We start from the raw sequence: 16,458 nt of genomic DNA on the forward strand, positions 1-16,458 counted from the left end.
CGTTCCAGCATTGCTTTCATTGTTTTGTCGCCATTCCGCGTAGCCTCCTCGTGCTTCAGAGCACGCCCCTGCTGCTCCTGCCTTTCCTTTACTTTTGAATCTGCACATTAAATATGTTTACTTGCACGCCGCTTAGTCGGTTCTCTGCATCCTGGGAACATGTCGGTACTCGCTAATTCAGGCAATAATCACAAAATAAATAAAACAAGTGTTCCCTTAATGACATAGTTCCTTAAATAACGAAAGTTCCTTAAATAACGACTTTAATGATACCCAACTACTGTTGGCTATCATTAAAGTCCCTCTGCTGTCTCCTTATTCCCTGAGTTAGTAAAAAGCATAACATGTATTTCAGTAAAGAACAAAAAAAACACAGATATTTGTGAAAATAACCAAAACTATGAAAAAGAAGTGTCCGATACTGATACCAACCCTTGGTGTGGATATCATCACCCCAACCCTACTGGGCAGGTAATGCAGCATAGTTTTCCTCAAGGCCCCAGTTTGACCCTGAAACAGACCATTTCTATTCTTGAGTTTCCTGTCGGACTAGTTTTATTTATTACAAACCCCGTTTCCATATGAGTTGGGAAATTGTGTTAGATGTAAATATAAACAGAATACAATGATTTGCAAATCCTTTTCAAGCCATATTCAGTTGAATATGCTACAAAAACAACATATTTAATGTTCAAACTCAATAACTTTTTTTTTTTTTTTTACAAATAATAATTAACTTAGAGTTTCATGGCTGCAACATGTGCCAAAGTAGTTGGGAAAGGGCATGTTCACCACTGTGTTACATCACCTTTTCTTTTAACAACACTCAATGAACGTTTGGGAACTGAGGAAACTAATTGTTGAAGCTTTGAAAGTGGAATTCTTTCCCATTCTTGTTTTATGTAGAGCTTCAGTCCTTCAACAGTCCGGTGTCTCCGCTGTCCTATTTTACGCTTCACACATTTTCCATGGGAGACAGGTCTGGACTGCAGGCGGACCAGGAAAGTACTCATACTATTTTTTTTACGAAGCCACGCTATTGTAACACGTGCTGAATGTGGCTTGGCATTGTTTTGCTGAAATAAGCAGGGGCGTCCATGAAAAAGACGGCGCTTAGATGGCAGCATATGTTGTTCCACAACCTGTATGTACCTTTCAGCATTAATGGTGCCTTCACAGATGTGTAAGTTACCCATGCCTTGGGCACTAATGCACCCCCATACCATCACACATGCTGGCTTTTCAACTTTGTGTCGACAACAGTCCGGATGACACAATGTCGAATATTTCCAAAAACAATTTGAAATATGGACTCACCAGACCACAAAACACTTTTCCACTTTGCATCAGTCCATCTTAGATTATCTCAGGCCCAGAGAAGCCGGCGGCGTTTCTGGATGTTGTTGATAAATGGCTTTCGCTTTGCATAATAGAGCTTTAACTTGCACTTACAGATGTAGCGACAAATTGTATTTAGTGACAGTGGATTTCTGAAGTGTTCCTGAGCCCGTGTGGTGATATCCTTTCGAGATTGATGTGGGTTTTTGATACAGTGCCGTCAGAGGGATGGAAGGTCACAGTCATTCAATGTTGGTTTCCGGCCATGCCGCTTACGTGGAGTGATTTCTCCAGATTCTCTGAACCTTTTGATGATATTATGGAGCGTAGATGTTGAAATCCCTAAATTTCTTGCAATTGCACTTTGAGAAAGGTTGTTCTTAAACTGTTTGACTATTTGCTCACACAGTTGTGGACAAAGGGGTGTACCTCGCCCCATCCTTTCTTGTGAAAGACTGAGCATTTTTTGGGAAGCTGTTTTTATAGCCAATCATGGCACCCACCTGTTCCCAATTAGCCTGCACACCTGTGGGATGTTCCAAATAAGTGTTTGATGAGCATTCCTCAACTTTATCAGTTTTTATTGCTTCCTTTCCCAACTTTTTTGTCACGTGTTGCTGGCATCAAATTCTAAAGTTAATGATTATTTGCAAAAAAAAAGTTTGAGTTTGAACATGAAATATGTTGTCTTTGTAGCATATTCAACTGAATATGGCTTGAAAAGCATTTGCAAATCATTGTATTCTGTTTATATTTACATCTAACACAATTTCCCAACTCGTATGGAAACAGGGTTTGTATTTTTACCTCTGCCATCAATGCGTGTTGTCCGGAAGACAAACAATAGAGATCTTAATGGACACCATGTCCTCTGGCTGCATGAAACCTTCTCAAGCGAGAAGAATCATTGTGGTGAGGAATTATTCTGACATTTTCTCCCATCAGGCAGGCAATTATCTTGTGTTAGGTAGCCTCTCTCAGGGGGGAGAAACATAGCTGGAAGTGAACTGCACTTTTTTAGAATTTTCCATCATTCACAATTCTTATGTAAAACACGTATTTGGGTTTTTTATGCATTCTAAATTGTAAATAAATGTTAGCAAAAGTCAGCTAACAACGGGGGTAACTGTAGTTGCTCAATTCCGCCTATACATCGATCTAAAATCTATTAAGGTTGTATATACGTGATGTAAGTATATATGTTATTCATAATAACATGTGATGTATACATGATGTAAGTATATATGTAGTATCTAGTAACATTCATAATAACATGTATTATATACATGATGTAAGTATATATGTAGTATCTAGTAACATTCATAATAACATGTAATATATACATGATGTAAGTATATATGTAGTATCTAGTAACATTCATAATAACATGTAATATATACATGATGTAAGTATATATGTAGTATCTAGTAACATTCATAATAACATGTATTATATACATGATGTAAGTATATGTCATGTAGTAACATTCATAATAACATGTAATATAAACATGATGTAAGTATATATGTCATGTAGTAACATTCATAACATGTAATATATACATGATGTACGTATATATGTAGTATCTAGTAACATTCATAATAACATGTGATATATACATGACGTAAGTATATATGTAGTATCTAGTAACATTCATAATAACCTGTCATATATATATGATGTAAGTATATATGTCGTGTAGAAACATTCATAATAACATGTAATATATACATGATGTAAGTATATATGTAGTATCTAGTAACATTCATAATAACATGTATTATATACATGATGTAAGTATATATGTAGTATCTAGTAACATTCATAATAACATGTAATATATACATGATGTAAGTATGTATGTCATGTAGTAACATTCATAATAACATTTAATATATACATGATGTAAGTATATATGTAGTATCTCATACCATTCATAATAACATGTATTATATACATGATGTAAGTATATATGTCATGTAGTAACATTCATAATAACATGTAATATATACATGATGTAAGTATATATGTAGTATCTCATACCATTCATAATAACATGTATTATATACATTATGGAAGTATATATGTCATGTAGTAACATTCATAATAACATGTAATATATACATGATGTAAGTATATATGTAGTATCTAGTAACATTCATAATAACATGTAATATATACATGATGTAAGTATATATGTCATGTAGAACATTCATAATAACGTAATATATATATGATGTAAGTATATATGTGGTATCTAGTAACATTCATAATAACATGTAATATATACATGATGTAAGTATATATGTCATGTAGAACATTCATAATAACATGTAATATATACATGATGTAAGTATATATGTAGTATCTAGTAACATTCATAATAACATGTAATATATACAAATGTAAGTATATATGTAGTATCTCATACCATTCATAATAACATGTATTATATACATTATGGAAGTATATATGTCATGTAGTAACATTCATAATAACATGTAATATATACATGATGTAAGTATATATGTCAAGTAGTAATATTTACATATTTTGATAATTTGCGGCGTATTATTTTCACAAACTCATCACAACATTCGCTTTCCCTTCAACAACAAGAAGACTACTAATCATGGCAGACATGATGAGAGACAACAAAGACTACTTTGGGACAAAAGATGATCCAAAAATTTCTATTTCTGAGCCTGAATATAAGGAGGATGACATACAAGTTTTAGAAGCTACGTGCTAAACAGATGCAGCCTTAATCAAACACTAAGCATCATGTAGCAGTATTGCTAAGTGCTAAACAAGATATACACACACAATAAAACAATCGCTTACTGTACACTGTCTGCTCTCACTGGGATAAAAACTGATGGGATGTTTCTATCTTCTCCTTTACATCAACAATTCATCATAACCCTCACAAAACGTTCAATTACGAGCGTCTTTTCATGTCTTTCTTGCCATCTCCAGGTCAAAGTTGTATGTCAAAGTTGACCAACTTGTGGGTTTAAGTCCACAACCTTCTACTATCCAGGAGAGAGGCGTGTTTTATAATCGAGAAATAACTTTCACCAACTCAGAGGCAATGCAGCAGCTCTATATGTCAAAGTAGCAGCATAAGATAGTTAGCGTTCTGTGTTCACGGCACCGCTAAAAGTAGTTCCTCTACGTTAGCACTTATAATAACAATAGTGTTCAAGTCACGACATGTGAATAGACTTTTTTTATGCTTTTTTTGAGCGTTTTAGGGCGGAATAGTCAAATCAAATCAAAGTACAGTCAAATATATGTCAAAATAAAACTAATACGTCAATTAAAAACGTTACATATAGAGAATAAGAGTGGAAATATTGATAATTAAGACAGAAAACAACACCATAAATAGTACAAAACAAGATTAAAATATGTCCAAATGAAATATGAATATTACATTAATATGTAAATAACAACGTAACTTATAGGGAATAATAGTAGTAATATTGATAATTAAGACAGCAAACACAATAAATATAAAACATATGATAAAATATATGTAAAAAAAGATATAAATATTACATAAATACATTAATAAAAACGTAACATATAGATAATAATAGTTTAAATGTTGATAGTTAAGAAAGAAAACAACACAATAAATAGTACAAAAAAAGATTAAAATATGTCAAAATATAATATAAATATTACATTAATATGTAAATAAAAATGTAACTTATAGGGAATAGTATTAGTAATATTGATAATTAAGACAGCAAACACAAATAGTATAAAGCATATGATAAAATATATGTAAATAAAGATATAAATATTACATAAATACATTAATAAAAACGTAACAGATAGATAATAGTTTAAATGTTGATAATTAGGAAAGAAAACAACACAATAAATAGTACAAAACATACGATAAAATTTGTCAAAATAAAATATAAATATTACATTAATACGTTAATAAAAAGGTAACATGTAGAGAATAATAGTGGAAATATTGATAATTAAGACAAAAAACAACACAGCAAATAGTACAAAACAAGATTGAAATATGTCAAGATAAAATATAAATATTACATTAATATGTAAATAAAAACGTAACATGTAGGGAATAATAGTAGTAATATTGATAATTAAGACAGCAAACACAATAAATTATATAAAACATATGATAAAATATATGTAAAAAAATATATAAATATTAAATAAATACATTAGCAAAAACGTATCATATAGATAATAATAGTTTATAATGTTGATAATTAAGAAAGAAAACAACACAATAAATAGTACAAAACATACGATAAAATATGTCAAAATAAAATATAAATATTACATTAATACGTTAATAAAAAGGTAACATGTAGAGAATAATAGTAGTAATATTGATAATTAAGACAGAAAACAACACAACTAATAGTACAAAACAAGATTAAAATATGTCAAAATAAAATATAAATATTACATTAATATGTAAATAAAAACATAACATATAGGGAATAATAGTAGTAATATTGATACCTGAGACAGCAAACACAATAAATATCACACATATGATAAATATATGTAAAAAAAGATATAAATATTACATAAATACATTAATAAAAATGTAACAGATAGATAATAGTTTAAATGTTGATAATTAAGAAAGAAAACAACACAATAAATAGTACAAAACATACGATAAAATATGTCAAAATAAAATATAGATATTACATTAATACGTTAATAAAAAGGTAACATGTAGAGAATAATAGTGGAAATATTGGTAATTAAGACAAAAAACAACACAGCAAATAGTACAAAACAAGATTAAAATATGTCAAAATAAAATATAAATATTACATTAATATGTAAATAAAAACGTAACATGTAGAGAATAATAGTAGTATTGATAATTAAGAAAGAAAACAACACAATAAATACAAACCCCGTTTCCGTATGAGTTGGGAAATGGTGTTAGATGTCAATATAAACAGAATACAATGATTTGCAAATCCTTTTCAAGCCATATTCAGTTGAATATGCTACAAAGACAACATATTTGATGTTCAAACTCATAAACTTTTTTTTTTTTTTTTTTTTACAAATAATAATTAACTTAGAGTTTCATGGCTGCAACATGTGCCAAAGTAGTTGGGAAAGGGCATGTTCACCCCTGTGTTACATCACCTTTTCTTTTAACAACACTCAATAAACGTTTGGGAACTGAGGAAACTAATTGTTGAAGCTTTGGAAGTGGAATTCTTTCCCATTCTTGTTATATGTAGAGCTTCAGTCCTTCAACAGTCCGGGGTCTCCGCTGTCCTATTTTACGCTTCATAATGCACCACACATTTTCCATGGGAGACAGGTCTGGACTGCAGGCGGGCCAGGAAAGTACCTGCACTCTTTTACTACGAAGCCACACTGTTGTAACACGTGCTGAATGTGGCTTGGCATTGTCTTGCTGAAATAAGCAGGGGCGTCCATGAAAAAGATGGCGCTTAGATGGCAGCCTATGTTGTTCCAAAACCTGTATGTACCTTTCAGCATTAATGGTGCCTTCACAGATGTGTAAGTTACCCATGCCTTGGGCACTAATGCACCCCCATACCATCACACATGCTGGCTTTTACACTTTGCGTCGATAACAGTCTGGATGGTTCGCTTCCCCTTTGGTCCGGATGACACCATGTCGAATATTTCCAAAAACAATTTGAAATGTGGACTCGTCAGACCACAGAACACTTTTCCACTTTGCATCAGTCCATCTTAGATGATGGACTGATGAGAAGCCGGCGGCGTTTCTGGATGTTGTTGATGAATGACTTTCGCTTCGCATAGTAGAGCTTTAACTTGCACTTACAGATGTAGCGACCAACTGTATTTAGTGACAGTGGTTTTCTGAAGTGTTCCTGAGCCCATGTGGTGATATCCTTTAGAGATTAATGTGGGTTTTTGATACAGTGCCGTCTGAGGGATGGAAGGTCACGGTCATTCAATGTTGGTTTCTGGCCATGCCGCTTACGTGGAGTGATTTCTCCAGATTCTCTGAACCTTTTGATGATATTATGGAGCGTAGATGTTGAAATCCCTAAATTTCTTGCAATGTCACTTTGAGAAAGGTTGTTCTTAAACTGTTTGACTATTTGCTCACACAGTTGTGGACAAAGGGGTGTACCTCGCCCCATCCTTTCTTGTGAAAGACTGAGCATTTTTTGGGAAGCTGTTTTTATAGCCAATCATGGCACCCACCTGTTCCCAATTAGCCTGCACACCTGTGGGATGTTTCCAATAAGTGTTTGATGAGCATTCCTCAACTTTATCAGTATTTATTGCCACCTTTCCCAACTTCTTTGTCACGTGTTGCTGGCATCAAATTCTAAAGTTTGCGCACACAAAACATGTTGGGGCGGTATAGCTCGGTTGGTAGAGTGGCCGTGCCAGCAACTTGAGGGTTGCAGGTTCGATTCCCACTTCCGCCGTCCTAGTCACTGCTGTTGTGCCCTTGGGCAAGACACTTTACCCACCTGCTCCCAGTGCCACCCACACTGGTTTAAATGTAACTTAGATATTGGGTGTCACTATGTAAAGCGCTTTGAGTCACTAGAGAAAAGCGCTATATAAATATAATTCACTTCACTTCACTTAATGAGTTTGAACATCAAATATGTTGTCTTTGTAGCATATTCAACTGAATATGGCTTTAAAAGGATTTGCAAATCATTGTATTCTGTTTATATTTACATCTAACACAATTTCCCAACTCATACGGAAACGGGGGTTGTATTATAAAACATATGATAAAATATGTCAAAATAAAATATAAATATAACATTAAAACATTAATAAAAACGTAACATATAGAGAATAAGAGTGTAAATGTTGATAATTAAGAAAGAAAACAGCACAATAAATAAGATGAAACAGGATAAAATATGTCATAATAAAATATAAATATTACATTCATACGTTAATAAAAACATAACATATTGAGAATTATAGTAGTAATATTGATAATTAAGACAGAAAACAACACAATAAATAGTTCAAAACATGATAAAAATATGTTTCAAGAAAATATATAAATATTGTATCAATACGCTAATAAAATATAACATAGATAATAATAGTAGTCCATCCATCCATCCATTTTCTACCGCTTATTCCCTTTCGGGGTTGCGGGGGGCGCTGGCGCCTATCTCAGCTACAATCGGGCGGAAGGCAGGGTACACCCTGGACAAGTCGCCACCTCATGGCAGGGCCAACACAGATAGACGGACAACATTCACACACTAGGGACCATTTAGTGTTGCCAATTAACCAGACAGAAAGCAAAACAATAAAGTAATAAAAAAACAGATGGTCCTGATTAAAATAGTTTGTCTTTAGCCTGTTTAAAAGTGTCAAGGGTCCCTGCAGTCCTGAGGCTCTCTGGCAGGTTGTTCCACAGGTGGCGGCCATATTGGCTACATGCCGCCTCACCCTGGCTCTTTGGTCTAATACTCGGTAAAGGCTAAAGGCCGGGGGCCAAAGGACTTCAGGACCCTCCGGGGTTGACGCGGTAAAAGCAGCTCAGGTAGAAAAACTAACGATAGAACTTCAAAACGGTTAGCCGCCTCGTGCTTGCCATATTTTACGAGCTAGAATGCCTAAACAAAAAAGGAGCAATGTCTTCCACACAGTGTGGACACAAAAAGTGCAACAGGATGCAAAGGAAGGAGCACATACTCTAAATATCAGACCTGGAAGCAGTAAAGTTCACTGGTAAACATCTGTTGATGCGCACAGTCAGCAAAAATCGTTCACGCCGCTCACCTCGTCCCGCTTCCTGCGCCCCGCCGTCCTCCGCTGATGCTGCGCCGTCCTCCATGGCCGTCTGCCTCCTTCATGACCACGCTCCACTTCGCATGTCCCTGACTCCGCGTGTGTGTGTGTGTGTGTGTGTGTGTGTGTGTGTGTGTGTGTGTGTGTGTGTGTGTGCGTGCGCAGGTGTACCGCAAGCAGGCGTCCAGCCGACTGGCGGCGCTGGAGGAGGCGGCGGAGGGCAAGGCGGCGTCCTACCACAGGGAGGTGGTGCACCTGCAGAGTCTGCTGGCAGAGAGGCGGCAGGCGGAGGAGAGGCTGCTGCAGTCCAAACGGTAGGAGGAGGAGAGCACCAAGATGTGAGGGAGGAGGAAGTGCTGCAGTTGTTGGTGTCAGACACACACATTTATCACCAGCCCCTTTCACACAGCACTGGCACATTACAGCCAGATGATGGAGGACATGTGTGACATGGTGATTCTATTCCCTTTCACACAGTCATCCTTCACAATAGTGATGTAGGACATGTGTGACATGGTGATTATATTCCCTTTCACACAGTCATCCTTCACAATAGTGATGTAGGACATGTGTGACATGGTGATTCTATTTCCTTTCACACAGTCATCCTTCACAATAGTGATGTCGGACGTGTGTGACATGGTGATTCTATTCCCTTTCACACAGTCATCCTTCACAATAGTGATGTAGGACATGTGTGACATGGTGATTCTATTCCATTTCACACAGTCATCCTTCACAATAGTGATGTAGGACATGTGTGACATGGTGATTCTATTCCCTTTCACACAGTCATCCTTCACAATAGTGATGTAGGACATGAGTGACATGATGATTCTATTCCCTTTCACACAGTCATCCTTCACAATAGTGATGTAGGACATGTGTGACATGGTGATTCTATTCCCTTTCACACAGTCATTATTCACAATAGTGATGTAGGACATGAGTGACATGGTGATTCTATTCCCTTTCACACAGTCATTATTCACAATAGTGATGTAGGACATGAGTGACATGGTGATTCTATTCCCTTTCACACAGTCATTATTCACAATAGTGATGTAGGACATGTGTGACATGGTGATTATATTCCCTTTCACACAGTCATTATTCACAATAGTGATGTTGGACATGTGTGACATGGTGATTCTATTTCCTTTCACACAGTCTTCCTTCACAATAGTGATGTAGGACATGAGTGACATGGTGATTCTATTCCCTTTCACACAGTCATCCTTCACAATAGTGATGTTGGACATGTGTGACATGGTGATTATATTCCCTTTCACACAGTCATCCTTCACAATAGTGATGTAGGACATGTGTGACATGGTGATTATATTCCCTTTCACACAGTCATCTTTCACAATAGTGATGTAGGACATGTGTGACATGGTGATTATATTCCCTTTCACACAGTCATTATTCACAATAGTGATGTAGGACATGAGTGACATGGTGATTATATTCCCTTTCACACAGTCATCCTTCACAATAGTGATGTAGGACATGTGTGACATGGTGATTCTATTCCCTTTCACACAGTCATCCTTCACAATAGTGATGTAGGACATGTGTGACATGGTGATTCTATTCCCTTTCACACAGTCATCCTTCACAATAGTGATGTAGGACATGAGTGACATGGTGATTCTATTCCCTTTCACACAGTCATCCTTCACAATAGTGATGTAGGACATGTGTGACATGGTGATTCTATTTCCTTTCACACGGTCATTATTCACAATAGTGATGTAGGACATGTGTGACATGGTGATTCTATTCCCTTTCACACAGTCATCCTTCACAATAGTGATGTAAGACATGTGTGACATGGTGATTCTATTCCCTTTCACACAGTCATCCTTCACAATAGTGATGTAAGACATGTGTGACATGGTGATTCTATTCCCTTTCACACAGTCATCCTTCACAATAGTGATGTAGGACATGTGTGACATGGTGATTCTATTCCCTTTCACACAGTCATCCTTCACAATAGTGATGTAGGACATGTGTGACATGGTGATTATATTCCCTTTCACACAGTCATCCTTCACAATAGTGATGTAGGACATGTGTGACATGGTGATTCTATTTCCTTTCACACAGTCATCCTTCACAATAGTGATGTTGGACATGTGTGACATGGTGATTCTATTCCCTTTCACACAGTCATCCTTCACAATAGTGATGTAGGACATGTGTGACATGGTGATTCTATTCCCTTTCACACAGTCATCCTTCACAATAGTGATGTAGGACATGTGTGACATGGTGATTATATTCCCTTTCACACAGTCATCCTTCACAATAGTGATGTAGGACATGTGTGACATGGTGATTCTATTTCCTTTCACACAGTCATCCTTCACAATAGTGATGTAGGACATGTGTGACATGGTGATTCTATTCCCTTTCACACAGTCATCCTTCACAATAGTGATGTAGGACATGTGTGACATGGTGATTATATTCCCTTTCACACAGTCATCCTTCACAATAGTGATGTAGGACATGTGTGACATGGTGATTCTATTTCCTTTCACACAGTCATCCTTCACAATAGTGATGTTGGACATGTGTGACATGGTGATTCTATTTCCTTTCACACAGTCATCCTTCACAATAGTGATGTTGGACATGTGTGACATGGTGATTCTATTTCCTTTCACACAGTCTTCCTTCACAATAGTGATGTAGGACATGAGTGACATGGTGATTCTATTCCCTTTCACACAGTCATCCTTCACAATAGTGATGTTGGACATGTGTGACATGGTGATTCTATTCCCTTTCACACAGTCATCCTTCACAATAGTGATGTAGGACATGTGTGACATGGTGATTCTATTCCCTTTCACACAGTCATCCTTCACAATAGTGATGTAGGACATGTGTGACATGGTGATTCTATTCCCTTTCACACAGTCATCCTTCACAATGGTGATGTAGGACATGTGTGACATGGTGATTCTATTCCCTTTCACACAGTCATCCTTCACAATAGTGATGTAGGACATGTGTGACATGGTGATTCTATTCCCTTTCACACAGTCATCCTTCACAATAGTGATGTAGGACATGTGTGACATGGTGATTCTATTCCCTTTCACACAGTCATCCTTCACAATAGTGATGTAGGACATGTGTGACATGGTGATTCTATTCCCTTTCACACAGTCATCCTTCACAATAGTGATGTAGGACATGTGTGACATGGTGATTCTGTTTAATTTCACACAGTCATCCTTCACAATAGTGATGTTGGACATGTGTGACATGGTGATTCTATTTCCTTTCACACAGTCATCCTTCACAATAGTGATGTTGGACATGTGTGACATGGTGATTATATTTCCTTTCACACAGTCATCCTTTCACCACACCTCCTGTGTGTGTGTGTGTGTGTGTGTGTGTGTGTGTGTGTGTGTGTGTGTGTGTGTGTGTGTGTGTGTGTGTGTGTGTGTGTGTGTGTGTGTGATCATCATTGCTACTTTGTTGTATTTTGTGATAAAGCAATGCCCAGCAGTGCTTCTTCATGTTCTTCTTTTTTATTGAAAGTACGTACTTGTACGTGTGCAAAGTCATAAAACCGACACGTGTCAGCCAAACATTTTTGTTGAGCAAAAAGCTGTCGAATTTGTACAAACCCCGTTTCCATATGAGTTGGGAAATTGTGTTAGATGTAAATATAAACAGAATACAATGATTTTCAAATCCTTTTCAAGCCATATTCAGTTGAATATGCTACAAAGACAACATATTTGATGTTCAAACTCATAAACTTTATGTTTTTTGCAAATAATAATTAAGAGTTTCATGGCTGCAACACGTGCCAAAGTAGTTGGGAAAGGGCATGTTCACCACTGTGTTACATCACCTTTTCTTTTAACAACACTCAATAAACGTTTGGGAACTGAGGAGACTAATTGTTGAAGCTTTGAAAGTGGAATTCTTTCCTATTCTTGTTTTATGTAGAGCTTCAGTCCTTCAACAGTCCGGGGTCTCCGCTTTCCTATTTTACGCTTCATAATGTGCCACACATTTTCCATGGAAGACAGGTCTGGACTGCAGGCGGGCCAGTAAAGTACCTGCACTCTATTTTTTACGAAGCCACACTGTTGTAACACGTGCTGAATGTGGCTTGGCACTGTCTTGCTGAAATAAGCAGGGGCGTCCATGTAAAAGGCGGCGCTTAGATGGCAGCATATGTTGTTCCAAAACCTGTATGTACCTGTCAGCCTTAATGGTGCCTTCACAGATGTGTAAGTTACCCATGCCTTGGGCACTAATGCACCCCCATACCATCACACATGCTGGCTTTTACACTTTGCGTCGATAACAGTCTGGATGGTTGGCATCCCCTTTGGTCCGGATGACATGATGTCTAATTATTCCAAAACCAATTTTAAATGTGGACTCGTCAGACCACAGAACACTTTTCCACTTTGCATCAGTCCATCTTAGATGATCTCGGGCCCAGAGAAGCTGGCGGTGTTTCTGGATGTTGTTGATAAATGGCTTTCGCTTTGCATAGTAGAGCTTTAACTTGCACTTACAGATGTATAGACGAACTGTATTTAGTGACAGTAGTTTTCTGAAGTGTTCCTGAGCCCATGTGGTGATATCCTTTCGAGATTGATGTGGGTTTTTGATACAGCGCCGTCTGAGGGATGGAAGGTCACGGTCATTCAATGTTGGTTTCCGGCCATGCCGCTTACGTGGAGTGATTTCTCCAGATTCTCTGAACCTTTTGATGATTTTATGGAGCGTAGATGTTGAAATCCCTAAATGTCTTGCAATGTCACTTTGAGAAAGGTTGTTCTTAAACTGTTTGACTATTTGCTCACACAGTTGTGGACAAAGGGGTGTACCTCGCCCCATCCTTTCTTGTGCATTTTTTGGGAAGCTGTTTTTATAGCCAATCATGGCACCCACCTGTTCCCAATTAGCCTGCACACCTGTGGGATGTTCCAAATAAGTGTTTGATGAGCATTCCTCAACTTTATCAGTATTTATTGCCACCTCTCCCAACTTCTTTGTCACGTGTTGCTGGCATCAAATTCTAAAGTTAATGATTATTTGCACAAAAAAGAAAATGTTAATGAGTTTGAACATCAAATATGTTGTCTTTGTAGCATATTCAACTGAATATGGCTTGAAAAGGATTTGCAAATCATTGTATTCTGTTTATATTTACATCTAACACCATTTCCCAACTCATATGGAAACTGGGTTTGTACCTAATGAAGTGACTGCATCTTCTCTCCTCTTCAGGGCGGTGGAGGAGGAGCTGGAGGTGGTGTGGCAGGCGGCTACCAGGGAGAACCAGCACATCAAGGACATTCTGTGGGACTCCAGGCCCATAGGAGACCTCCTTGAGTGGGGCCGTGCTGACCCCGCCTCCCCCGACCGGCCTCTGGGAGCAGCCCACAAGTCCTGGGACCACCTGGACGTCTACACCTAGAGGAAGTCCTCTTGCATCCCTCAGGCAACTTTTCTATTTTCATCCTCACTCTGAGGTCAACCTTTACGTTTAAGAAGATTTCATCTGTTCTTGGGGTCAAACCTGCAGCCACGAAACTCTTATTTGCTGACATATTCTGAAGTGTTTACATGTGTCAAAGGAGGATTTGTAGTTAAATTGTGCCTGCTCAGGTGACCTTTGGTGTCCAGCTAATGATTTAACAGCACATTCTAGAACTACTGTCAAACTCGTGAAAAATAGCACTTAAAGTGGAATAAAAGAGCAAACGTGTACTGTGACAATATTTTTTAACTGTCATCGCTCAAAAAATAATAATGAATCAAAATCAGTGTGGTTATGAATTATTGACCTATTGAAGGCTCCAATTAATTCATATCAAATATTACACTTTGAAATTTTTGGGTGGAAAATATTGCTTATTTTTTTGTGTTTGCCACTTAAGAAAGGAACGTAAAAGACATAATCCATCCATCCGTCCATCTTCTTCCGCTTATCCGAGGTCGGGTCGCGGGGGCAACAACCTAAGCAGGGAAGCCAAGACTTCCCTCTCCCCAGCCACTTGGTCTAGCTCTTCCCGGGGGATCCCGAGGCGTTCCCAGGCCAGCCGGGAGACATAGTCTTCCCAACGTGTCCTGGGTCTTCCCCGTGGACTCCTACCGGTTGGACGTGCCCTAAACACCTCCCTAGAGAGGCGTTCGGGTGGCATCCTGACCAGATGCCCGAACCACCTCATCTGGCTCCTCTCCATGTGGAGGAGCAGCGGCTTTACTTTGAGTTCCTCCCGGATGACTGAGCTTCTCACCCTATCTCTAAGGGAGAGACCCAAACTCATTTGGGCCGCTTGTACCCGTGATCTTGTCCTTTCGGTCATAACCCAAAGCTCATGACCATAGGTGAGGATGGGAACGTAGATCGACCGGTAAATTGAGAGCTTTGCCTTCCGGCTCAGCTCCTTCTTCACCACAACGGATCGGTACAACGTCCGCATTACTGAAGACGCCGCACCGATCCGCCTGTCGATCTCACCATCCACTCTTCCCTCACTCGTGAACAAGACTCCTAGGTACTTGAACTCCTCCACTTGGGGCAGGGTCTCCTCCCCAACCCGGAGATGGCATTCCACCCTTTTCCGGGCGAGAACCATGGACTCGGACTTGGAGGTGCTGATTCTCATTACGGTCGCCTTACACTCGGCTGCGAACCGATCCAGCGAGAGCTGAAGATCCCGGTCAGATGAAGCCATCAGGACCACATCATCTGCAAAAAGCAGAGACCTAATCCTGCGGTCACCAAACCGGAACCCCTCAACGCCTTGACTGCGCCTAGAAGTTCTGTCCATAAAAGTTCTGAACAGAATCGGTGACAAAGGACAGCCTTGGCGGAGTCCAACCCTCACTGGAAATGTGTTCCACTTACTGCCGGCAATGCGGACCAAGTTCTGGCACCGATCATACAGGAAGTGGACCGCCACAATAAGACAGTCCCACACCCCATACTCTCTGAGCACTCCCCACAGGACTTCCCGAGGGACACGGTCCAATGCCTTCTCCAAGTCCACAAAGCACATGTAGACTGTAAAAGACATAAATGGACAAAAAAAAATATTAAAACTTATAAAAGATGGATAGACTTGAAGTAGATCTGGTGTTGAAAGGGCAAACAAGACATATTTCAACACTTTAGTGGGTGGAGCCCTTTTAAATACACAATAATATTAGTGGGATTTTGTTATTTACGTTGTTCAAAAAGTAATAATGATAAATGGTGTAATAGATAGATAGTACTTTATTGGGGACGGCGTGGCGCAGTGGAAGAGTGGC

At 38.3% G+C, this 16,458-nt stretch overlaps 2 protein-coding genes across 2 annotated transcripts in view; one reads left to right on the top strand and one right to left on the bottom strand.

The window, feature by feature from the left end:
• zgc:165481 (uncharacterized protein LOC100073327 homolog) overlaps window positions 1–9,440 on the bottom strand; it is a 38,526-nt gene extending 29,086 nt beyond the window's left edge. The window contains exon 1 of the mRNA XM_061892631.1: window positions 9,136–9,440. Within this exon, the coding sequence (XP_061748615.1) occupies window positions 9,136–9,190 (55 nt within the window). The 5' untranslated portion in view covers window positions 9,191–9,440. The remainder of the gene's footprint in view (window positions 1–9,135) is intronic.
• cep89 (centrosomal protein 89) overlaps window positions 1–15,622 on the top strand; it is a 124,833-nt gene extending 109,211 nt beyond the window's left edge. Inside the window, exons 16-17 of the mRNA XM_061892622.1 lie at window positions 9,310–9,458; window positions 14,428–15,622. Coding sequence (XP_061748606.1) covers window positions 9,310–9,458; window positions 14,428–14,617 — 339 coding nt within the window. The 3' untranslated portion in view covers window positions 14,618–15,622. The remainder of the gene's footprint in view (window positions 1–9,309; window positions 9,459–14,427) is intronic.
• The last annotated feature ends 836 nt before the right edge of the window (window positions 15,623–16,458 follow it).

This window comes from Nerophis ophidion, linkage group LG02 (assembly GCF_033978795.1).
Source record: "Nerophis ophidion isolate RoL-2023_Sa linkage group LG02, RoL_Noph_v1.0, whole genome shotgun sequence".
Lineage (NCBI taxonomy): Eukaryota > Metazoa > Chordata > Actinopteri > Syngnathiformes > Syngnathidae > Nerophis > Nerophis ophidion.